General features: G+C 43.2%; 1 protein-coding gene across 1 annotated transcript in view; it reads left to right on the top strand.

The window, feature by feature from the left end:
- The window catches only part of LOC140406562 (serine/threonine-protein kinase Nek10-like), a gene marked incomplete at its 3' end in the record, with an annotated part of 104,035 nt that overhangs the window by 61,303 nt on the left and 16,548 nt on the right, over positions 1-26,184 (top strand). Inside the window, exons 5-9 of the mRNA XM_072494558.1 lie at positions 3,473-3,514; positions 3,608-3,686; positions 9,265-9,332; positions 13,007-13,086; positions 13,176-13,262. Coding sequence (XP_072350659.1) covers positions 3,473-3,514; positions 3,608-3,686; positions 9,265-9,332; positions 13,007-13,086; positions 13,176-13,262 — 356 coding nt within the window. The remainder of the gene's footprint in view (positions 1-3,472; positions 3,515-3,607; positions 3,687-9,264; positions 9,333-13,006; positions 13,087-13,175; positions 13,263-26,184) is intronic.

The raw sequence follows: 26,184 nt of genomic DNA, 5'->3' as shown, positions 1-26,184 counted from the left end.
GTGAACCCATCTGGTTCACTAATGCCTTTAAGGAAGGAAATCCTTACCTGATTTGTCCTACATGTGACTCCAGACCCATAACAATGTGGTTGACTTTTAACTGCCCTCTGAAATGGCTTCGCAAGTCATTCATATATCAAATTGCTACAGGATGGACTGTTGTGGTTCAAGAAGGTGATTCAGCACCACCTTCGTAAGGGGTATTAAGGATGGGCTACAAATGCTGGCGTTGTCAGTTGATACTCACATCCCATGAAAAGAATATTTAAAAACTGGAAAAAATATCATCCGCTGTATGGAATGGACAGTGACGCGGTGTCCAGAATTCTGCAGGCCCCAGCCTTGTTTACATTTAGCCAATGAATTGCAGGAGATCTCATGGCCTCTCCTGTGTTTCTTCCTGGATTAAGATTTGCCAGTATCAATTTCCATGATCATGCTCTTCCAAGCCGCGCAAATATATTTTCCTATTTACCTTTATTGGGTCTCTGACACTACAATCCGTAACAGGACCTTCAACCGACGTTATACACCAGATACATCAATGACATTTTTTTCCTTTGGACCCACGGCGAAGAATCACTGAAACGACTACACGATGACATCAATAAGTTCCATCCAACCATCAGACTCACCATGGACTACTCTCCAAAATCAGTTGCATTCTTGGACACACTCGTCTCCATCAAGGACGGTCACCTCAGCACTTCGCTTTACCGCAAACCCACGGATAACCTCACGATGCTCCACTTCTCCAGTTTCCACCCTAAACACATTAAAGAAGCCATCCCCTATGGACAAGCTCTCCATATACACAGGATCTGCTCAGACGAGGAGGAGCGTAACAGACATCTACAGACGTTGAAAGATTCCCTCGTACGAACAGGATATGGCGCTCGTCTCATCGATCGACAGTTCCAACGTGCCACAACAAAAAAACGCACCGACCTCCTCAGAAGACAAACATGGGACACAACCGACAGAATACCCTTCGTTGTCCAGTACTTTCCCGGAGCGGAGAAACTACGACATCTTCTTCACAGCCTTCAACACGTCACCGATGAAGATGAACATCTTGCCAAGGTCATCCCCACACCCCCACTACTTGCCTTCAAACAACCGCGCAACCTCAAACAAACCATTGTTTGCAGCAAACTACCCAGCCTTCAGAACAGTGACCACGACACCACACATGGCAATCTCTGCAAGATATGCCAGATCATCGACATGGAAACCACCATTATACGTGAGAACACCACCCATCAGGTACGCGGTACATACTCGTGTGACTCGGCAACACTTCTGTCCAAAAACCATTTCAAAATGTCACTGGTCACAGTAGTGGGGATGGGGCAGTAATGTTATTGACCACATTACTGCCCAGTTAGTACTAGGCATGACAAGTTAAAATGCAAATAATAGAAAAAACAAGCCTGTGTCGATCAATCTGACATTGCTCAGTTTAGATCCAACAGGTTGTGACTCAAGGCTTGTTCACTGTACCGAGGGTCTTTGGGTATAGAGCCAGCATCCATCTGATGTACAGGCCAAGTCAGCACTGATGTCATTGGTTTAGCAATAAGGGTATTAGTGGTTTGCTGGACCAACAGTTTGTTAACTTGTTTCGTTAAGAGATTCCGAGAGTCCATGTGAAACAGTGAATGTAGAATCTGCGCAACCATTACTTCTGCCTAGCAAACGTTGTACATCTCTCACTACTGTAGAGGAAGGTACTGAGGATGCAGGCCTGACAGACTCTCAGTTTGGTCTTCACCATCGGGTTGCTGTTGTTCTAGAGTCTCTTACTCAGCTTGGACATAACTTTTGCAAAGTGTGTGTTGATTTCAGCATCGTAATGGATTGCTGGTGATGGTAAAGATTAGATATGTGAAGCTATCAATGACTTCCGACATCACATTATCAATGCTGATTGGTGGTCTGGCAATGCCCTGGACCAGGGCATTCACCTTCCTGATGGTTAGCTCAAGCTATTTAAAGACATGAGACAGTCTTATCCATTTGCTGCTGAAGGTGTTCCTCTGTATGGAATGGTCGTGAGGCATTACTAGTATACGGCATCTCGCTGATAAGCACTTGGCATACTTTTGTCTGGTTTACAGATGGGCCAAGCTGAACAGCTTTCTGTCAGGTCTGGTATGTAAGTAGACACCTCAGTGAATTGCCTGAAGGCATAATACAGCAGCAAAGAGAAGTACATGCTGTAGAGTGTTGGTGCCAGAATGCAACCATGTTTGAAGCTAATGCAGATCTCAAAGGATTCCGATGTTGCCCCATCATAGCTGACCTTACCCAGCATGTTATTATGGAAGGTGGAGATCACAAGGGCAGCCAATTTTCTTCAGTAAATAGCCCGCCTCTGCTCACATGGCCAAATGCCTTGATGAGGTTAGTGAAGGCAATATATAGTGGTCTCCTTTGTTCATGGCATTTGTCTTGCAGCTGCTGGACTGAGCAGATCATTTCAATTGTAAATCTTCCAGTTCTGAAGCCATATTGGGATCAGGATAGATACGTTCAGCCATGGTCTGTAGTCTTACAAGGGCAATATGAGCAAGTAATTTTCTTTTGCTCAGTGGAGCAATGCCTCCATCGTTGTAATCACTGCAGTTGTCCTTGTTCTTAAAAAAGGTCTCAATCTTGGTATCATACATGTGCTGAGGCACTGTGTCTTCCCTCCAGTAGAGGTAGAGAAGTTTGTGCAGATTCTGCAGGAATGTCCATTCCCTGTGCTTGATGAGTTCAGGGGATGCAGCATCATGGCCTGAAACATTGCCAAAGGCAAGTGAGTCATAGCTTTGCTAAGCTACTCCACTGTGATTTTGGGATCTATCTATTCTATATCAGGCAAGCTATCTTTGGTGTCTCAAATTTCCTTGATGATGGTTTTTCCCCTGGAGTACAACTCAAGATAGTGTTGCACCTAATCTATTTGTTGCACTCAGTGATGACCTCCCCAGAATTTGTTTTCACCAGAACTGTTTTCTTTGCTGATGCACTTGTGGCATTTTTGATCCCATTACACATATCCTTATTATTCTCTGTGTTGAAGGACATTTGGATATTCTGGCCAAGTTGTAACCATTAGTCAAGGTCACACAATCCATTCTTTAACTCTTCAGATCCAAGTCCTCTTTCAAATTTATTTCACCTGAACCTCCCCTTTTATGTTCACATAGTTGGGGAATCTCCTCCCACTCCAGGTGCAATTATCTTTAAGGGAGTAGACTTTAAAGGAACCTTACCCTTACTTGGGGATTGGAGCACCAATCAGCTGGCACCTGATTTATTGATCCTCAATCACACTTCTACAATTTTTAATGTCAACCATCACGTTTTGTAAATATACTGTAAACTTAGATGTGACTGGGATTTGTCTCACTTAATCCATTGAGCTTTGTCTCTTAAAATGACCGAGTGAATATTCATGTGTTGGTGCTCATTTATATTTCAGAAAGTTTTCAATGAACTTGGAGGTGTTGAGAGCTTGGCACAGGTACATCCTCATGTTTAATAACATTTCACTTTAAATATATTTAATTTACAATTTTTCAAATGTTTAATACCATTGTATCTTCTTTCTGTGTAGTATATGGAAACAGTGGCACATGGCTATCTTGGTTATGGAGGACAACAGTTTGTTGTTGACAGATTGGTCACTGTAACATGTAAGTTCAATTCATTTAACTACTATAATGTATTGCAACCAGTGCCCTTCTGTATACTGTGTCACATGATTACATGGTGACGTCATCAGACACACTTGGGAGATTTCCCTCCCTTTCGTCTTGGACTGTGAGCAAGCAACATCTCTGCAAATGACAACTGGTCAAGTAACCTACGGTATGGCAACCTGATTATCCTTTGTCGATACTGTGAGGAAAAGCAAAACCACTTAAAATAGAACATTAAACACAAGTCTGGTGACGAGGATGTTATTCCAGTAATAGTAAAAGAAAAACCTCAGACCTGGACCTCAAGTCGAAGATCAATTTTGGGGAACCGCTCCACTATCCAATGTGCAATAAAACTGGCTGTTGGAAATGGGGGGTTTAGCCTTGCTAGGAGTGCATATTAATTTAGAAATGATAGGAAGCACTCAGGACCGTTCCTTTAATTTTTTTCTATGTGGTTGCAACTCGGGAGCACTTGGGAAAACCAGTTTTCAGCCAGAGCATCAGTTGGTTGTGCAGGTTGGCACAATCGGTGGGCTAATAAAAAAACCTCCTGGAAACAAGTAGAGAAAGCCAGGAAATGAGGGGTAGGCTGTATAAAAAAATAAAAAAAGAGTTATTTATCAAAGCAGGGGAGCCTTTCCAGCTGCATGCCTTCGCGTGAGGCGGGCTGCAGCGTCAGATCCTCGAACTTGGAAAGAGAGATAGAGAGACCTGCTTTTGGGAAGTGTCATGTGAGAGTACTTTTAAGACATGGATGTTTAAGCAATGTACCTTTAAGAAAACAGTGATGTCAGAGAGTGGGTGGGGCTCAGCTCAGTTCAGCCATTTTGCAGTTGGTGTTTTGCAGGTTTTTAGTTTCAGTTTTAAAAAGAACCTGGCTGGTTTTGCAGAGAGCAGCTAAAAAAAAAGAACCTGGCTGGTTTTGCTGAGAGCAGTTTAAAGTGCCTGGCTGTTTTGCTGTGAGCTGATTAAAAAGTAGAAAGCCAGGTTTCAGAAAGCAGTTTGGGTGTGTCAGTGGGTTTCCAGAGAGCTGCATGAAGAAAAGCAAGGTGCTGGAGCTGAAATCAACCAAGCTAATATATCTCTGCCATTCTACAGAAACTATATATATCCTTTAATCTGATGTGATACTGTTTAAAGGTGTTAAGTTTCTTGGAAGTTTGAAGGAACATTTTAAGGAAGTATTTACTGTTGCAATATTTTCTGAGTTATCTTTGAAGTAAGGGGTGTTAAGAGATCCAATGTTTATTTAAGATGTGAAGTTGAGTTCATAGAATAAACAGTGTTTTGTGTTTAAAAACCCACGTGTCCATAATTGTAATCCCACACCTAGGGAAAAAGCCGTGTGCTCGGAAAAGCAACAAATCCATTAAAGGGTGAGGTTGGTTGAACTCCATGATACATTTTGAGGTTCTGAAAGCACCTCGCCCATAACAGAAGTAACTGCACAAAAATGAAAAATACAACGATAGTAACCAAGGTTAGCTGAATTACAGCTGAAATCTTCTGTTTTCAAACAGATTAGTGTTTGCAAAAAAAAATTCTTAAAGCCACGGTCAAACAAAAAAAAAAGAAACAAAAGAAAAGTACAAATTAAATTGGAAGAGAATTAGAGGGGAGGAAAAGATAAGTAAGCACTACAATTTAAGAACAGGCTATTGCAATGCCAGGAAAATGTAAGCTATGGAATCATTAGGTGAGAATACGGAATCATGGAGTTCCTATGAAGAGTACTATCTTGCTGCAAACAGGATACAGGAAAAAATTAAAATAGCAACTTTCTTGAATGCAATAAGGATGGGAATCTTTCAACCTATTACAAAGTCTTGTCCATCCTGCAAATCCTGGTACAATAACTTACTAGGAATTAACAAGGACATTTGAAGAACACATTTTGTCCAAACTATCAATCATAGCAGAGAGATTCAGATTTTGTCGACGTAGTTAAGAAGATGGTGAAAATATTCCACAATTTGTAGCTGTACTAAGAAGACTAGCCAAGAATTGAGAGTTTGATCGACCCATGACGACATGCTGCAAGACAGATGATGTGTGTGAGGATTGAGAAAAGAGATAATCCCGAGACAATTGTAGACAGAAATCTCGAACACACAACCTTGCTGTTGAAGTAGCAGTGTGTATGGAATTGGTAGCAACAGAAGCTTCCCAAATTGCAGCTGGCACCAAAATAGACAAGATGAATACTGAGAAAAGAAAAGATCTCAAGATGCAAGCGTGTCCCGCCACGCCGCCCCGACACCCGCACGCGATTCTTCCCCCCCCCCCCCAAACCGGCGCGGCGAGACTCACGTCTGGCCACTGGGAGAATCGCCGCTCGCCATTTGCAACGGGTGAGCGGCGATTCTCCGGCCTGGATGGGCTGAGCGGCCTGCCCAATAAGACAGGTTCCTGCCGGCGCCGTCCACACCTGATCGCTGCCAGCGGGAACAGCGTGGGAACGCTGGAGGGGCGGTCTGTGAGGGGGGAGCGGGGTTCCTGCACCGGGGGGGCGGGCCATAAATGGGGCCTGGCCCGCAATCGGTGCCCACCGATTGGCGGGCCGGCCTCTCTGAAGGAGGACCTCCTTCCGCCGCCCCGCAAGATCCATCCGACATCTTCTTGCGGGGCGGCCTCAGGGAGGCCGGCAACCGCGCATGCGCGGGTGACATCATTTACGCACCGCCGCTTTTACGCAGCGCCAAGGCCTGGCGCGCGTAAATGTCGAGACACCGCTCCTAGCCCCCCGGGGGCGGGAGAATAGGGGGCTGGGAGCGGCCTCCAACGCCGGAGTGAAACACTCCGGTTTTCACTCCGGCATCGGCACTTAGACTCCCGATGGGAGAATTGCGCCCTTTGTACCTGAAAAATTATATCAACAAAAGCTCAAGAACACACCAGCTGCTGATATAATCTTGGGAATTTATACAGAAGAGGTGGTTCCAGTGTAGGGTTACATCTTGCTGCAAGTTGAAATGAATGGTCAATCTGAAAATTGCCACAACATGTCGTAAAAGGAACTTTTCGGAAGAGCGTGGTTGAACAAAATCAAACTAAATTGGCAAGATGTGAACCAATTGGCTGATGGAAAGAACACATTACAGAAAGCAGTAGTATAATTGGACAAAGTTAGCATGGATTTACAAAAGGGAAATAATGTATTATGAATGCTTGGCTAAATTTCAAAATCTTGGCAAGCGTTTCAGAGTTCACAATTTGTTTGACATTTTAAAGAAGCTATTAACACATTAGCTGTATTAGATGTGTGGTATAAATAGAAGTTTATTTGTTATTGGAAGAGATTGACCATTTGTGGGGAATTAAAAGCTTTGAATGAAGTTCTTGAATAGGAGTTTTTTCACTATCAAGTGTGTATGAGTGAGCATTGTATGAGATAGAAGTTTATTTTCTGCCCATCGTGGATACTGGGTGAGTGGTGTGGAGGTATAATGTGACTGGGGGTGGGTTGATTAAGTTGGCATTAAGCAGGCATGAGGGTGAGTGGGCGGCTAAGGGGCGCGTGCAGAGTAAGAGTTAGATGGCTTAACAGTGTCTTAAACAACTTTGGCACTTGCCCACCTCTGTTACTGCCGACAATCTGCTGCTAAGACCAGCAGGCCTGACCCAATCCCACACCCATCCTTCAAGAACTCCACTTTTGCTTTCCAGAGTTTAAATCTTTAAATTCAAGACTCACTTTAATATTTTTAATATTTTGAAACTCCTTGTCTGAGTCACTGGAGTGAAATTCCCAGGAGCTACTGTATAGCGAGGTCACCAATAAAATGTTTGCTCAGCCCATAGTAGAATAGTGTTGGTCCATCTGATCAGAAACAGAAAGTGAATGCAAATATAAATATGTGTAAAAAGTAAGTACAAAGAATACCTTTGAAAGGAAAGGAGCCCAGTCTGCATCAATTTGTAAGCAACTGCTCAGACAAAACCCTGGCATGCAGCACAAACAGTTCAAATGTATGTTGGTTTAGCACGTTTGGCCTATTGATATAAGTAATTATAGGTGTAGAAAACAGCAGGTGGGTTTACTTAGCTAAAGAACTGGGCATGTAATGTCTGCAATCCTTGCTAAGAAGAGAATTCCAGAAAAATGTTTTTGCCTTGAGATGGAAAGCTAAATTAAGCTTAAAACATTCAGTGAATCCCGAAAGGTTGTAAAAGCTATTTACTTCAAATCAAAAAAGAAATTATAAATGAGGGATAGTTAATCTAAAGGTCAGTTTGAAGACATCCAGGAGCAGGTTATGGAGCTGGGTGGATTTTAGGGAAGTTATCTGGGTGTTTGCTGGGAGAGTTAGTTGGAGTTTGGACTTCATGCAGTTTGCAGCACAAGAAGAGATGACAGCTAAAATAAATGACCAATAGATCTGCACTGTAAACAAAGTAAAACCCAAATTCTATCATTCACCATGTGGAATGTGGGTGAGGCCTAATTTCAATTAGAATTCTGTGAGGGAACAGAAGCTGGAAGATTGCCTAGTTTGAAACTAGTGGAAGAATCTACAGTGGTCCCAATAGAGTTTTGTGGCAAAGAAAATAACCAACAGATTAGCTTGAAGGCAATCAGAAAAAGGTGCCAAGGCATCCACAGCCAATAAATGGTAAATGAAAGCTTCACCTCTGAGAATAAGTGGAGCTGAGGACAATTGTCTAGAGGACTGTGGGATTCTTATGGGTTGGTCTTACAGAAGTAAATAATTTTGAGATTGTTGTGACTTATAAGGAAATTATTCTGGTTTACTTCTTATTTCCCCCAATAATTTTCTTAGGGTTTAGAACTATATATATATGTATAGATACAAAAATTATTGGGGGAAATGAGAAGTAAACCAGAATGTGTGTGGATATATAAAAAGTCAAATCTTGTGGCAAAATGTTATTGGTCAAAAGAAGCAGAAACTCCTGCTCACTGTGTGTAGGCGGACTGTCATTCGATTTTATTTCTACAAGCAAAACTTCAGCAACTTTTTACAGAATGACCAAACTGTTAATTCATTCAATCTATGTGCAGGAGACAAAAAAAAGTATCTTATCAATAAATCGAAAATACACTAGTTAGTTTACTGGATTCAGTTATATAAAATTTGGATAGGGCAGCAGGAAGAGGAAAAGTGTTAACACCAGCAATTTAAAGAAAGTTTCATGGAAGTACCAGTCCTGTCATGGCAGCAACCATGTCATTGTGGTCCCCCATTACAAAATATGGAACTTAATCAAATTTGTGACAGATGGACTTTTGATTTGTTTCTAACTCAGTGATGAATATATTTAAAATGTAATATTGGTGCATTTGTATATCCTGAGGTAAGCATCTTGGCATGGTGTCACAGGGAGGAGAGTTTCACTGATAAACTCCAGTGTTGTACATCTGGAATTTTCTTGCAGTTTTCGCAATCTGAAAATATCTACAAAAATAGAACATTTAAAATGGAAGTTAGTGTTTACTGAAATTACTGTGCTTGTTGTTAGAATAATTTGCACTGCAGTATTGCATAGTAATTTTAGTGCAGAAATGTTGACATTGTTGAGATGCTATTTGATTTGAATTTCATTTCAGATATTTTTCAAAAGCTGGCAGCTGTTGTAGAACAAAGAGAATGGATAATTGCATGTGGAGCACACAAGGTATGAGATATCCGCAGCACCTGAAATTTTATTCAGTGGCTTACTGGCCTAAACAGAATTCGGGATAACTTGCAATGATACATAACAAAGAACTGTAGTTTCCTGTTATGTGTTTATTATTTATCGATGCATTTCAAAACTAGATTGTGATTGTTAATTTTCACCTATCAATTAAATTGTTTAACTTCAAATATTACAATGTTTCAGAATCTCCATACTCAATTTTTTTATTAAATATGTTGCACAGATTCAGTGAACAGCGTATAGGCAGACATATATCAGGACTTGCCAAAGAATAATTTATTTAAACAAAATCACCGATGCAAGCATTTTATTGACCAACATAAAAATCATGTCCTATTTAAACTTAAGTTAAGTGAGATCCTTGAATCACCTTATATTACTACAACGTAAGCTAAATATAATTTAGCGTCGGTATTTTGATTGGCAATGCCAATTTTTTTGTTTTTCATGTATGATTGCAATTTGTCATTATTTTTGTTTATTTCATTGAATCCCTAAAGTGCAGAAGGAGCCCATTTGGCTCTTCAAGTCTGCATCAACCCTCCAAAAGAACACCCTATCTAGACCAATCCCCCGCCCATCCCTGTAACCCCACCTAACCTTTTGGACACTAAGGGGCAATTTAGCATGGCCAATCCTCCTAACCTGCACATCTTTTGGACTGTGGGAGGAAATCAGAGCACCCGGAGGAAACCCACTATTATAAGATTCAGGTCCATCAGCTTGAGGGAACACGTCAGCTCTTAGTGCTGTTAGTTTGCTTAGTACTTTTTCTTCACTGCGTGATTATTTCAAATTCCTCCCTCCCTGTTTTTCCTTGATTTTTTTTACTATTTGGGGGATTCTTTTGTGTCTTCTACTGTGAACACAGGCACAGAGCATTACAAAGACATGGTTGCAATGTGACCAAAGCTGGGAACTGAATATTCAAGTGTATTTGACATTTCAAAAGAACAGGAGGAAAGGCAAAGCAGATGGAATAGCTTGTTGAAAGTATTTGCCATTTCCTTGTTTCCATTATTAATTCACCAGTCTCCTCCCCAAGGGGACAAAGTTTACTTAAGTTACTTTCTTCTTGTTTATATACTTGTCAAAATTCTTACTGTATATTTCTTACTAGTTTGCTCTCATAGTCTAATTTCTTCCTCTTTTTTTAGTTATCTTTGAGAAGATTTTCAAAATCAACCAAACATCTGGCCCACCACTAATCTGCGCTGCAATGTAACCTCATTTCTATCCATTTAATACTATTCTTAACTAGCTTAGTTAGCATGGATGATGCATCCTTCTGACAGAGTCTTTCTTCCTCAATGGGATATATCTTTGTTCAGATTTATGACTTACCTTGAAAATGTTTGTGATGGTTTCTCTACCATCTTCCCTTTTAACCTATTTCGCCAGTCCACTTTAGCCAATTCTATCTTCACACCTTTGTAATTGCCTTTATTTAAGTTGAAGACACTAATTATGGACTCACATTTCTCACTCTCAGATTGAATGTAAAATTCCTTCATTTATAATCACTCTTGCTAGAAGATTCTTTACTATGAGGTATTTAATAATTCCTGTCTCATTACACATTACCAGGTCCAAAATAACCTGTTCCCTGGTAGGTTCCAGAACACATTGTTCTAATAAATTGTCCTGAATATACTTTATTCCAATAAACTATAATCCTACTATCTATCTTTGCTAATTTAATTTATGCAATCAATGTGAAGTTTAAAATCACCCATGATTATTGCAATATCTTTCTTACAAGTCCCCCTTATTTCGTTATCTGTCCTCTGACCTACTCTATTGCTACTATTAGGGGGTATATAAACTACCCCCACCATTGACTTCTTTCCTTTGCTATTTCATATCTCCACCCAAACTGATTCTACATCTTGATCTTCTGAAGCAAGATAATTCCTCGGTATCGTATTGATCTCATCCTTCATTAACAGAACTATTCCAATTGCTTTGCCTTTCCTTCTTGCTGAATATTCAATTCCCAGCTTTGGGCACCTTGCAACTATGTCTCTGTAGTGGCTAACATATCTTCCTAATTTATTTCTATTAATGCTATCAATTCATCCAAATTGATATGAATGTTATTTATGTTCAGATAAAGAGTTTTTAATTTTGCCATGTTAATGTTTTTGATAACTTTGACCATATTTGCTGGGAACACTTAAGTTTGTACACTTCCTGTCACACTCTGGTTATCATTCTCCCTATCTTTATTCTGCATCATTACCTTATCCTTTTTCCTTAACTTCCCACATCTCCCTTCTCGTGAACTCCACAATTTAAAGTCCTCTCTGCAGCCCGAGCTATACAATTCGCCAGGACTCTGGTCCCAGGGTAGTCCAGGTGGAGACCATCCCAGTGATATAGTTCCCTACTTCTCCAGTGCTAGTGCCACTGCCCCATGAATCAAAACCCATTTAGAAGTTCATAAGATATAGGAGCAGAATTAGGCCCATCAAGTCTGCTCCGCCATTCGATCATGGCTGAACTCATCCTGACCTTAACTTCATTGTCCTGCCTGTTCTCCATAATCCTTCAAACCATTACTCATTGAAAATCTGTCTAACTCCTTAAATTTCTCCCATACCAATCTTTGAACCATGCATTCAACTTTTATCTTATTTACCCTATGTTAATTTGATCATGGCTCAAACAGTAAACCAGAAATTGTTACTTTTGTGATTCTGCCTTTCAATTTAGCATCTGGCTGCTCATAATTTCTTAGCAGAACCTCTTTCTTAGCCCTACCTATATCGTTGGTACCTGCGTGAACCACAACAATTGGATCCTTCCAGCTCCAACTCCAAATTCATCTCCAGCCCTGAGGAGATGTCCTTAACCTTGGCACTGGGCAGGTAACAAAGTCTACAGGATACATGCTCTTGGCTGCAGAGAACCGTATCTATCCCTCTAATTGTACTGTCCCTCACTATAACTGAATTCCCTTTTACTCCTACCCCTCCCGAATTAACTGTCCCTCTGCACCACAATGCCATGGTCAGTTTGCCTTTCCACCTTCCAGTCCCTGCCCTAATCCATACAACCTGCAAGAACCCCGAACTTGTTAGATAATTGCAAGGACTGAGACTGCTCCAGCGATATCTTCTGCATCTCTGCACCTGCCTCACTCAGTCACTCTCCTGTCCTTGACAATGGTCCAGTTTCAAAGTACCTATCATAAGAGGTGTGATTGTCTCATTGAACATCAATTTTCTGGTAATCAAGAGTCCTGCTATTACCGTGGAGAGTCGAACTAAAGGATAAGTGAATTGAGAGAAATGGAACTGTGCTGGGAAAGTGGAGTTGAGGTCAATGATCAGCCCTGATCTTGTTGAATGACAGAGTAGACTTGAGGCCATGTGACCTCTTACAACTCCATTTCTGTTCTTATGGCACAAAGTTATGGATTATTTTTTGTACAACAGTAAGAATATGTATTAATGTTGATCATTTGCAATTGTCTTTACTGAAGCAGGAAATTGGTATAAAAAATGTAACTTTTTCAGGCAAAATGTCCAACTTTATATTGGTTCCAGAGATTAAGTTGTGCCAAATGAGTTAATAAATTAAAATCATTATTAAGAGGAAATAAAATAATAGACAGCAAAATGTTTTAACTTAAATATTTCTGTTAGACCCTAGTAAAACTACTGGCAGCCAAGGACAATAATGTACTACTGGGTGCTCTCCTTGCTCTCACCAGCTTAGCTGAAAGGTATGTAACTTAATTAAACAGCCTAAAATATAGTTTTAAATAATTATTTGGAACTGAACATGCTAATAACATTTAGCTTTTTTTTTTAGTCCAGAGTGCAGAGTGAAGATAGGTGAACTCACTATTGTAGAAAATCTGTTAACAATTTTACAAGAATATGACTTGCTATCAAAAAGGTAAGTTGAGATTTTAAAATCTTTGTTCCATGTTAAAGAATGTTGGGCGGCACGGTAGCACAGTGTTTAGCACTGTTGCTTCACAGATCCCAGGTCCCAGGTTCGATTCCCGGCTTGGGTCACTGTCTGTCCGGAGTCTGCACGTTCTCTCTGTCTGTGTGGGTTTCCTCCGGGTATCCGGTTTCCTCCCACAAGTCCCGAAAGTGGTGCTGTTAGGTAATTTGAACATTCTGAATTCTCCCTCTGTGCACCCGAACAGACGCTGGAATGTGGAGACTATAGGCTTTTCACAGTAACTTCATTGCACTATTAATGTAAGCCTACTTGTGACAATAAAGATTATTATAGAAAAGCAGTTACATTTATGAGGTACTCATGTACACACTGTTGCTTAATACAAAACTGAGCACAGAGGAGCCAAGCTTTTCTGAACCTGCTCTGGCAGTAGTAGAAAATGGGGTGGAGGGGAGAGAATTTGGGGCGGGGCACAGATGGGTATTTCCCCTAACATTGTTTTCAGTTCTGTGACTTCTGTCCTTTTCCTGGATTCAAGGACATTGTAACCATCTGGGATGGCCACTTCCCGATTACAAAATGGACACTTTGCAAAGATTGCAGGGAAAATGGACAATGCTGAGAAAATAAGCAGGTTCAGAGCTTGTCTGTATATTGGAGCCGCAGCTCCCAGACAAGACCAAAACTGTAGGCCCATTAGCATACTAAAGGCCCATCTCCGGGAACAAAGGAGTAACATTTGAGTAACCGTTACTAAGGCAGACACCCCGGCGCCAGAGGAGACCGAAACAAAGCAGGTCAACGGCCACCTAGGACACGCCCAGCCATCAGGGCACCCACCCCTTTATTGGATGAAATCAATAGGAATGATCAAGAAATGGCCCAATTGATTGGGGCCAAGTTCAAGGCCCACCCAAAAGAGCGCGAAGCCCCTTTGGGTATAAGAAGGAGCCCCCAAGAGAGAATCATTCTCTTGGACCCAGCTCTCACCGAGGAGAGACCTGTCCAGCAGCTGCACCAGAAGCAAGTAAGTCCAAGGTCAACGCTCGCTACCAGACGGACGACCTTAGTAGTTCCCCTTCACCACTTCGACCCCAGCAGCCTCAGATCCGAACAACGGCCATTGTTCCTCTGACTGGGTGGGCGCCCGAAGCTAAGTATAGGCTTTAGCAGTAGTGATAGTTTAGTCTGTAGCGTTTTGTGCATGAGTTGATATTAACTGTGTGTGTAAATAAATAAGCATTGACTTTGAACTAACTAATTGGTGTATCGAGTCTTTGATCAGTATTCGGTTTTGAACCTTGTGGCGATATCGAAACGTACCTGGCGACTCTCGAGCAAACGTAATTAGAATTAAGGAAGGCGACCATATTGACCGCCATATTCAGAGCCAACCAAAGAGAGCAACATTTACTGGCGACTCCGCCGGGACTCGACCTAGAAGTGGCCTAGTCACTCTGAGAGAACCCAAATTTGAATTGGAATCCAATTGGAAACAGAAAAACCACAAGTGTAAGAACGATACTGATCAAACCTCCGAGATTCGGAAGTGTGTTAATGCATGCATACTAACAGGGATATAAGGTAAACCTGAGAGATTTGTTGCGTAAAACTGTCGGGAGTTTTGTAAGCCGGAAAATGGCGTAAGCCGTACCCGTGTTTACGTCACCACTTTATCACCCCCTGTTCCAAATTCAGTAAAGAACCCAGAGATAGAGAGAAAATGGCAATGAAGGCAATGGAACGCCTTATGAACCCCCAGGAATTCAAGGTCGCAGCGACCAGTAGAGTAGGACAGTGTCCCGTATGGGAAGAAGAGATCAGAAAATATTTCAAAGGGAAAGGATGGCCCCTTTGGAGTGAATTCTGCGCCAATGACGAAACAGGTCCCGGGAGTATAGGACATACTTGGTGGGAGAACCTGTCAGAGATTCATAAGAAGAGCTTGGGTAAAGCTCGCAAGCCGATGGCAATCGTGTCCTGCTTGGCACAATTCCGAGGCACAGAGGAGTTCGTTAGGACGCTCCGTAGGGAGATTGAGGAGAGAGACAGAAATAGTGAGGGAGATGTGACCGAATTTGAGAAGGAGAATAAGGAGTTAAGAGAACAGTTAGCAGCGAGGGACAGAGAGGTGGATGATGCCAAGTGGGCACACCAGTCTTGCCTCGCCCATTTGAGTAGTTTTCAGACCCAGTACAATAAGGCCTACCAGGGCACGCAACGCGCAGTCTTGGTAAGACAAGCAACCAAGCAACAGGTAGAGCAATTGCAGAAACAGTGCAATGAGTTAAAAGCAGCCCTACGAGCACTCCACACTTCCACGACGGAACAAAGGCAGAGCTCCATAGATCACGCAAAGTGCCGGAAGCAAATTTCAGAATTGCAATCTCTGCTTTCTGTCCAGAATGGGTTTCAAAGTATGTTTGGACCCCAGTTAGACCAGGAAAACGGCCCCGATTGGCAGGAGTTAAATGAAACTGCCCACAGATACGTACATGGGACTGATCAGGCAGAACACACCCCCATGAACCCTGTAACCACACACCGCAGGACCGCAGCAGAAGGAAACGCAGATTTCCTATATACAACCCCGTTAACCGTGACCCAATTACGGGACACGTGTGGAAAAATTACACCGTTCCTTCCCACATCAGACCCCCACCAGTTTTTTGCGAGAGTTAAACAGCAGGCTACCATGTACGGCCTGGACAAAAAGGAGCAAGTGAAGCTCACAGTTTTAAGCCTCGACCCATCAGTCGTGGCAACCCTTCCCGACCAACAGAATGTAGGAGGAGGCACACTCCAAGAAATGCACACAGCGATCCTGGATGCGATCGGCTATAACATAGGAGACCCCTTGGAAGGCCTAAAAAAGTGTAGGCAAAAGAAAACAGAGCACCCCACAGCGTTTGCGGGACGCTTGTGGATACATTTCACAGCAGTATTTGGAGAATTAGCTCACGCCCATTTGTCCACGGATAATATGGCCAAATGGACTCGAATCCTAGTTTCTCATGCGACAGAGGCAGGACAGAGAGCTTGCGCAAATTGCGACCCCTCAGACGAGACCCATAACGAGAAATGGGTTTTAAAAAGATTGTCCCGGACTCCTACAACAGATTGGATGTAAAGTCAACCCCAAGAATGCTCAGATTTTGCAGGAAAAAGTGATTTACTTGGGTACAGTAATCACTCATGGTAAACGCGAGATCGAGCAAAAGGGAATTGACTCGATCGTCAAACTGCCCCTTCCCCATAACGTAACAGCCCTCTGGTCATTTCTAGGACTGGTTGGCTATTGCAGAAACCACATTGACAGTTTTGCCACAAAAGCAACGCCCTTATCCGACCTTCTCAAGAAACAGGCACCTTGAATGGCTTCCTCAGCACACGGATGCCGTGGATCCTTTAAAGAGAGCCTTCAGCACAGTCCCCGCATTACAGGTCCCAGATCCACTTTCCCCGTACGCAATCGAAGTAGCAGGCAACGACCGAACCCTTTCGGCCGTGCTCCTTCAGGAACGCCATGACCGATTAGGCCCCGTGGCATACACCTCACGCATGTTAGATCCTGTCGAGCAAGGATTTTCTGCCTGCGAAAAGGCACCTGTTCGCAGTTTTTTGGGCAGTACAGTACTTCGCCTACATTACAGGACTCAACCCCATCACCGAATGGGCCGAATGGCCTCCTTCTGCACTGTAAATTCTATGAAAAAACCATTCTCACTGAACACACCCCAACAAAGCTATTATTAGACGGTCGACAAAAGACGGCACAGTCAGCCAAATCCGCGCAGCCCATTGGACCCTTCTTTTATAGGGACGGGACATTACAGTTAAAAGAACCAAGACCCACACTTTCAGAGACGACAATTTGCAATATGCCGGTACCCCACATGAGTGTGAGATCATCACCACAAACCATAATTCAGGCCCATTTATACCTAAGTCAGCTCCCAGGAAAGCAGGTAATACACGCCAGAGACCCCAGCCCACAGACACGTGCGCACCCCTGAAAATTTATGTGGATGGCTCCTCCACAGTTTTGAATGGAAAAAGAATCACCGGTTGCGGCATTTCTGTAGAGGATGCGCAGGGACGCGCCCTAGAAGAGATTTCATTAAAGTTGCCAGGACATCTAGGCTCGCAGGCAGCAGAACTGGCAGCCATAGCTTATATTGTTGATTACCCTGACTCGTTTCCGCCCCAGCAGACATATATTCGGACAGTTTATATGTCTGCAATAGTTTAACGGAATTCCTACCCCTGTGAGAAACTAGAGGATTCGCTTCCGCAGACGGAAAGCCCCTACCCTCAGCCCCATTACTCCAGCATATCCTAGAGACAGCTAAAGATAGGAAATATGGTATCATTAAGGTTCGCAGTCATCACCGTTCTTCCCCCCCCCCCCTGGTAACGTTAAAGCAAGACGCCCTAGCGAAGGCAGGTTCCAGACATGGTTACTTTTGGGAACCCCCCCCCCCCCAAGAGCACCCCAATACACACGGTTCAGGTCTCACAGACCAACATTCAGGATCTAGTGAAAGCCCAAAAGGAAGATGAAAAGCTCAGGGGAATTTTAAAAGAAACCTTCCCAGCCCCATACGATAAGTTTAAGAACGCAATAACCACACATGACCGTATGATTTTGAAAGACGGCATTTATGTAATTCCCAGCCAGGACAGGAATCAGATTATTTGTCAGTTCCATCACAATCATGGACACCAAGGCATTGAACCCACCCTAACCAACCTCAGACCTCTCTGCTGGTGGCCTGATTTAAAAGCCAATGTTACCCATTACATTGAGAATTGCTTAATCTGTGCCCAGAACAATCCAGACAGATATGCAAGAAAGGCTCAGCTTAGTCACACCCGCCCCGTTAATGGCCCCTGGACGACTTTGAAGATAGATTACATAGGACCCCTACCCCCTTGCAGAAATTGTTTTAAGTATGTGTTGGTGGTCATCGACACCTTCACAAAATGGGTGGAAGCTTTTCCATCCAGAACAAATACGCCCAAAACAACAGCTAAAATCCTGACACAGCACATCTTTACAAGATGGGGCCTCCCGCGCAGTATAGAGTCCGATCAAGGCTCCCATTTTACGGGACGAGTAATGAAGAACCTCCTCAAAATTTTTGGAATTAGGCAGAAGTTTCACATAGCACACCACTCCCAGTCAAACAGCATTGTAGAGAGGATGAACAGAACTCTAAAAGCCACTCTCAGGAAAATGATGCAACAGAACAACAGCACCTGGGATTCAGTTCTCCCATTTGCTTTAATGTTCTTACGAAACACGGTACCCACGCCAACTGGATACACCCCCCACACCCTCAGGACCGGATGCCCCATGAAAGACACTAGAGTATTTATTAGGACTGAATTTGACCAGCCCCGCAGTCACTGCCCTCACGCATGAAAATGCTGTACAGCAGCTTATTGAGAATATAAAGGCAGCCCAGCTCGCAGCAGCTGTGAGACTTGGGACCAAGAGGAAACAAAGCCAAGCTTGTTTCGATAAAACGGTACACGCCACCAAGTTTGTAGTAGGGCAGCAAGTGATGCTTTCCCTATACAACCCCAGTTCATAGCTTTCCCCCAAATTTTCCGGACCGTACTCCATTTCAGACAAAGTCAGCCCCTCGGTATACAAGATCGCATATCCCAACGGCAAGTTAGCGTGGTTTCACATAAACCAGCTTAAGGCTTATGTCTCGCAGAACAACCATGCACATCACATCTCGCCCGCAGCAGCGGATGAGCACGCCCCGCCCACAGATGACGCATTCCTACCCTCCTCCAGCCAGTCCAGCATGTCCTCAGACCCACATCTTCAACTCCACCCCCAGAGGCACGACTCGGCCTCTCCCTTCCTTTAACCAGCAGTGACAGCAACAGATATAGCGATAGCAATGACGACAGCCACAACACACCACGTTATGATTACACCCCAGCACCAGGCCCCACTCCCAGCGAATCCGAGCATGATTCCAGTGACTCCTTCAAAATCACGTACATCAAAGCCCCTGACCCAGACCCACCCCCCGACGACTACGGATTAAAACCTAGTAGCTCCAACCTCGACACACGATTCTGGCACCGAGACAATTCATTCAGGCTCATCCGGAATGATGAGATGGACCCCAACTCGCCCCAAGCAGCTTTAGCCAAACTACTCCAGTCAAGAATATGGCAGCCAGGAGAAGATGATGACATAGAGTCTGACTCCCACCAAACGAATCCCTTTGCGACCCTGTTCGCTACTGAGCAATGAGGTGTCCACATGATGGTAAAAAGGAACCGATGGAGAGATACGGTGTCCTTTCTGATGGAACCAGCACCATGTTTGTCATATGTTTGTTCGTTTAATGTACATGTTAAATGTTGTTTGTGAATTTAAACGTTTTCATGGCCCCACGCCACCACTCTTTTAACGCCAACTGGCAGTTAATGGAACAAGTTTGTCGACAGACAACCGTTCAGAGGAACTAGTTTGTCGGCAGACAACCAATCATCTCCTGGTTTGAAGGTAATCACGAGAGGCAGCCCCCACGATGACCACATATTTGTTCCGTTCTTACCGGTCGCTCAGGCAGTGGAGAAACGGCACTGGTCCCCGCCCTGCCTGAGGACACCCCCCTCTGGTCAGATGCGCTCAGGTAGAGCACAAACGGCACTGGTCACCGTCCTACCCGTGGATTCCACCAAGTCTTACCCGCCGCGGCCCATACGCACCCCATTTTGGCACTCTTAGTTCGAAACTTTTTTGTTTGTTTCTGGCGACCCTTAGGTTGCTTCCGTATGCTATTTACATCCCCAAACACTAGGATGGTAGATCGCACAGGCTGCGAGACGGCTCGCAATGTGTCAGTATTTTTCTCGGATGTCTTGTCCAAAAATTCGTTTTTTTTTAAATGAGGGAGTCACAGATAGTGACCAATTATAATGGGTAATTGGCAACAAAGGACAGACATACGAGATCTTAAACAAGATAATAACAGATATTATGCTTGTGTCCACAGAATTCCGGAACCTCAGGAACCCCAGAGGAAGAAAAAGAAGAAGACCGACAAAAGGAAAGATGAAGACAACCTTCATGTTTTTCACCTGGATCTTAGCGGGATCCCTCCAGTTGCGTGCGGACGCTACCCCCCTGACCCCTACCATGGAGGCCGTGAATGATTCCCACCCCTGCCATACACTGTGCCCGAGATAGTTAGCCCCGAGACAGTGACCGACACCCCGACCTGGTGTGACAAGTTTATCACCTGGTATTCACTATCTTACATCGTAGAAGCACTCTTAGTACTGGCGATACGCTGCAGTGTCGTGCAGACACTTAGACTCAGAAAATGACGGAGGAGAGCCTCCCGCAACCGCACTGCGGTATATACATTTAGATCCCCTATTTTCGGACTTCACCAAACCCCCCAACCCCTTTAAGTGAATTAAAGTGCATCCATTTTTTTTGTGTGTGTTTGTTCGTTTAATAAAGAAATGTAAACCTCTGTGCTTGACTGCCAGGCCAGAGAGACTTGTGTTGCTGCTATTTGTAAAGTTTAAAATGTTGTCGATTATTTTTGATTGTTTAAGTGAGGATAGTTTATTTAGGATAGTTAGAGGTTCCAGTTTTTTTATTTTGTAATGCATGCCTGAATGTCATAGCGCCCCATAGAATTTTATAATGATGTACGTACATAAATAATTTAGGTAAAAGTTGCAATTCATAGGACAGAGCAGTGTAGATCCTACGAAGTGCTTACGGGTGCCCAACGTGGGAGGAAAACGAAGACAACGCGGTTATTTGACCCTTCGCGTTGAGGATCACAAGGAGGGAGTGTAGCCATCTGGGATGGCCACTTCTCAATTACAAAATGGACACTTTGCAAAGATTGCAGGGAAAATGGACAATGCTGAGAAAACAAGCAGGTTCAGAGCTTGTCTGTATATTGGAGCCGCAGCTCCCTGACAAGACCAAAACTGTAGGCCCAATGGCCCATCTCCGGGAACAAAAGAGTAACATTTGAGTAACCGATACTAAGGCAGACACCCCGGCGCCAGAGGAGACCAAAACAAAGCAGACCAACGGCCACCTAGGACACGCCCAGCCATCAGGGCACCCACCCCTTTATTGAATGAAATCAATAGGAATGATCAAGAAACGGCCCAATTGATTGGGGCCAAGTTCAAGGCCTGCCCAAAAGAGCGCGAAGTCCCTTTGGGTATAAGAAGGAGCCCCCAAGAGAGAATTGCTCTCTTGGACCCGGCTCTCACAGCGGAGAGACCCGTCCACCCGCTGCACCAGAAGCAAGTAAGTCCAAGGTCAACGCTTGCTACCAGATGGACGACCTTAGCTGTTCCCCTTCACCACTTCAACCCTAGCGGCCTCAGAACCGAACAACAGCCATTGTTCCTCTGACTGAGTGGGCGCCCGAAGTATAGGCTTTAGCAGTAGTGCTAGTTTATTCTGTAGCGTTTCGTGCATGAGTAGATATTAACTGTGTGTGTAAATAAATAAGCATTGACTTTGAACTAACTAACTGGTGTACCGAGTCTTTGATCAGTATTCGGTTTTAAACCTTGTGGCGGTATCGAAAGATACCTGGCGACTCTAGAGCAAACGTAATTAGAATTAAGAAAGGCGACCATATTGACCGCCATATTCAGAGCCAAGCAAAGAGAGCAACAACATTTAAATCACCTGATCAGCAGCATCATCTATGGTGTAATTGGGACACCCAACACACATGACGTGGAAGAAAGTCATTGTGGTGCAGGGTGCTGGCTAAATCTGTTTAAAAGATTTAAAATGTGCCAGCGTTTGAACTTGGTGATTTCTTGGAAATTGACCGTAATGAATATATGTTTTATGCCCAGCATTTCTAGGATGCAAGCTATATAATGAGCTGAGCACATAGAAAAACGGAATAGCATTTTTGATGGAAATCGGAAATAAGAGTGTCAGGCAGCGTCTGAGGAGAGGGAAACAGATGATCTTTTATCAGAAGTGGTAAAACTTAGAAATGTAATGGGTTTTAAGCAAAGGTGCGTTGGACAAATACAGAAGGAAGATCTGAAATAAGGTGAAAGACAGGAGAGATGAACAACAGAACAGGTGGCCATCTAGGGCCAAAGGAAATGTTGATGGACAAGAAATAGCAGATCATAGAATTGTGGAATTTACAGAACAAAAGGAGGCCATTTGGCCCAACGAGTTGGAAGGGATCACCCTACCTTTTAAAAAAAATTTTGAGTACCCAATTCATTTTTGCCAATAAATGGCTATTTAGCGTTGCCAATTCACCTATCATGCACATCTTTGGGTTGTGGGGGTGAAACCCACACACCACGGGGAGAATGTGCAAACTCCACATAGACAGTGCCCCTTAGTGTCCAAAAGGTTAGGTCGGGTTACTGGGTGGAAGCCTGGCCTTCAGTACATAGAGAACATAGAACATCCAGTGCAGAAGGAGATCATTCGGCCCATCGTGTCTGCACCGAACCACTTAAGCCCTCACTTCCACCCTATCCCCGGAACACAATAACCCCTCCTAACCTTTTTGGACACTAAGGGCAATTTAGCATGGCCAATCCACCTAACCTGCATGTCTTTGGACTGTGGGAGGAAACCGGAGCACCCTGAGGAAACTCCCACAGACACAGGGAGAACGTGCAGACTCCGCACAGTCAGTGACCCAGCGGGGAATCGAACCTGGGACTCTGGCGCTGTGAAGCCACAGTGCTAGCCACTTGTGCTACTGTGCTGCCCTGTGGGGTGCTCTTTCCAAGGGATAGTGCAGACTTGATGGGCTGAATAGCCTCCTTCTGCACTGTATATTCTATGATTCTATGAAAATGGGAGACCGGGTTTATGGTCCAAAATTGTTGAACTTAATGCTGAATCCAGAAGGTAGTGAATTGCTTTATGTTGAGCTTCACTAGAATAGTGCAGTTGGCTGAGATGTTAACGTGAGAACATGGTGGAGAATTAAAATGACAGGCCATCGGTAGCCCGAGATCATATTGTGGACTGAACAGAGGTGTTCTGCAAAGCAGTCACCTAATCTGAATTTGGTCCCCTCATTGTAAAGAAGACCAAATCGTGAGCAGCAAAAGCAGCAAACTAGATTGAAAGAAGCCCATGTAAATTACTTCTTTACCTTTAAAGAAGTATTTGGGGCCTTGGGTGGTGAGGAGATAAAAGAGCAGATGTTCTATCTCCTTCATTTACATTGCTGTGATACTTGACTGGACTCCAGTTGTTGGTGAGACCCACAAGGTTTTGAGATTCACAACACTTTGTAATTGAATAAATCCACAAGATTCCATGGGTTTAGATCAACTTTACTGTACAAGGGTCAGAAAGAGAAAATGATTTATGATATTTATCTTATACTGATATAAATGACTTTTGCAAGGGTTCTCAACTTTAATACAGATGAACATAGGTTTTATCTTACTCTTCTCCTCTGTTAATGGAAACATGCCGCCAACGGTTCCTTTAATTTGCAACAGAAACCATGTGTGTCTGACAGCTAGCTTCAAAATGATCATGTTCAATCACTTACATAAGAACATGAGAACTAGGAGCAGGTGTCGGCCATCTGGTCCTTCGAGCCTGCTCTGCCATTCAATGAGACCATGGCTGATCTTTTGTGGACTCAGCTACACTTTCCAGCCCAAACACCAAAACCCTTTATTCCTTTATTCTCCAAAAAACTATCGAACTTTATCTTGAAAACGTTCAATGAAGGAGCCTCAACTGCTTCACTGGGCAGGGAATTCCATAGATACACAACCCTTTGGGTGAAGATGTTCCTCCTCACAGCAGAATGTTTTAATATTTTATCATTTAGATAATCCCTTTTGTTATTCCTACCAAAATGGATAACCTCACATTTGTCAACATTGTATTCCATCTGCCATCTTCCTTCTTCCATAACGGATGTTGTTTTTTCAGTGTTTTGATTAAGACCATACAAGTAAACTTGCATTGAGAGAGTTTTCCTCTTTACTCGATTTGTTTTCTTAATTATCCATAAATTATGCTATATATAGCCTTATTCACACATCCATATTATTCTTTCTGATACTTGAAAAATTGAACTTTTGTTTCCATTTTCCCCCCAGTTTTATTCAAGTACTTGTTTATTCTCTTATTTTCCAATTCTTTTTCAAGTTGTTTCATTCAGTTTAGCAACTACACTGGTGATTTCAGTTGTATTTGTTTCAGAGCAATCAGTTCATTTTGGATTGTTTCTTCCATGGTTACTGACTGTTCCTTAGACTTTTCCAATCACTATTAGATCCTCAATCTGAGGGTGGCACGTCTCACAGTGGTTAGCACTGGGACTACGGCACTGAGGAACCGGGTTCGAATCCCGGCCCTGGGTCACCGACCGTGTAGAGTTTGCACGTTCTCCCCGTGTCTGTGTGCGTTTCACCCCTACAACCCAAATATGTGTAGGTTAGGTGGATTGGCCATGCTAAATTGTCCCTTAATTGGAAAAGAAAAAAATAATTGGCTACTCTAAATTTATAAAAGAAAAGATCCTCAATCTGTTTTTCATGAGCAAACTCACCTTGCATCCACGAAAGTTGGTTTTCGGCATTGCTCAGTTTTTCTTTAACAGAGCTTAATTCCGCATGTAGCTTTTGATATTACTTTTCTTGTCCTGTGCGAGTACTCTTTCATTTCCTCCTGTCTAGCCTGATGGGCTGGAGTTCTAGTTGCCGCATAACATGGGAACAGCCGAGAATATTCCTCCTGAAAAATAATGTTTCTCTCATCTCCCCCGGCTCTTTCAAAACTCTAGGAGATGGTAAGAATTTCAAACCTGTCGACTTATTACTGAATATAAAATCTATCCTTTCTCTCGGTAAACTAGGAACAATTCCCATCATAAAAATTCTATTTACTTAGTCACATTGTAAACTGACTTTACACTAGGGACCAGGTTTAGAAGTTCCATAAAGATCCTTCTTAAAACTTTCTCTTCTAGCAAACCATCTGGAACACAAATCGTACCAATAGCTACCATCAGTGACTGATCCGTTCTAGTAGATGTCAAGGTGTTAATTTGTTTACTTGTTTTGTTGGAAGTGCAAGGGAACACGTCACCATGCAGACAAAACCTCCAGTAATCTGACACTCATTGACTATCCTTATCTATATCCCACTTTCTAGTAGGTTTTGAAGGAACACATTTCACTTGACACTATTTAAACAGCCATTTCATTTTCTGGTACAGCCTTTTCAAAAAACACCTTGCACATCTGGAACTGACACTGAATTACCATTCTGCATCAAACAACTTGCTTTTACATGTCCCGTCTTAGGGAAAAAGAGGGCAGCATGTTGTGGTTAGCACTGCTGCCTCACAGCACAGATTCTGGTTCACTTCTGGCCTTGGGTAACTCTCTCTGTGGAATTTGCTCGTTCTCATATGCAAGTTAGATTGGGTTACAGGGACAGGGTGGGGAGTGGGCCTAGGTAGGATACTCTTGGTAAGGTCAGTGTAGATGTGATGGGCTGAATGGCCTCCTGCATTCCACAGATTCTATATTAGTTTCTTTGCATCCATTTTATTCTCTATTCGATCATCTTTATTGAGTGGAACATCTCATCTACCCCTGATAACGTATCACTCTCTTGATAACCAAGAATCTATCTACCTCTGCCCTAAAAATATTCCAAGACTCTGATTCTGCCACGTTTTCAGGAAGAGTTCCAAAGAGTATTACCCTTTGAGTGAAGAAATTTCACCTAATATCTGTATTAAATGAGTGACCACTTATTTTTAAACCGTGACCTCTAGTTCTAGATTCCCCCACAAGAGGAAACATCTTCACAATATCCACCCTGTCATGACTCCGCAAGATCTTATACGTTTCAGTC

The sequence above is a fragment of the Scyliorhinus torazame genome, unplaced genomic scaffold (assembly GCF_047496885.1).
Source record: "Scyliorhinus torazame isolate Kashiwa2021f unplaced genomic scaffold, sScyTor2.1 scaffold_623, whole genome shotgun sequence".
NCBI classification, from domain to species: Eukaryota; Metazoa; Chordata; class Chondrichthyes; order Carcharhiniformes; family Scyliorhinidae; genus Scyliorhinus; species Scyliorhinus torazame.
This window is presented reverse-complemented; position numbering and strand designations above follow the sequence as displayed.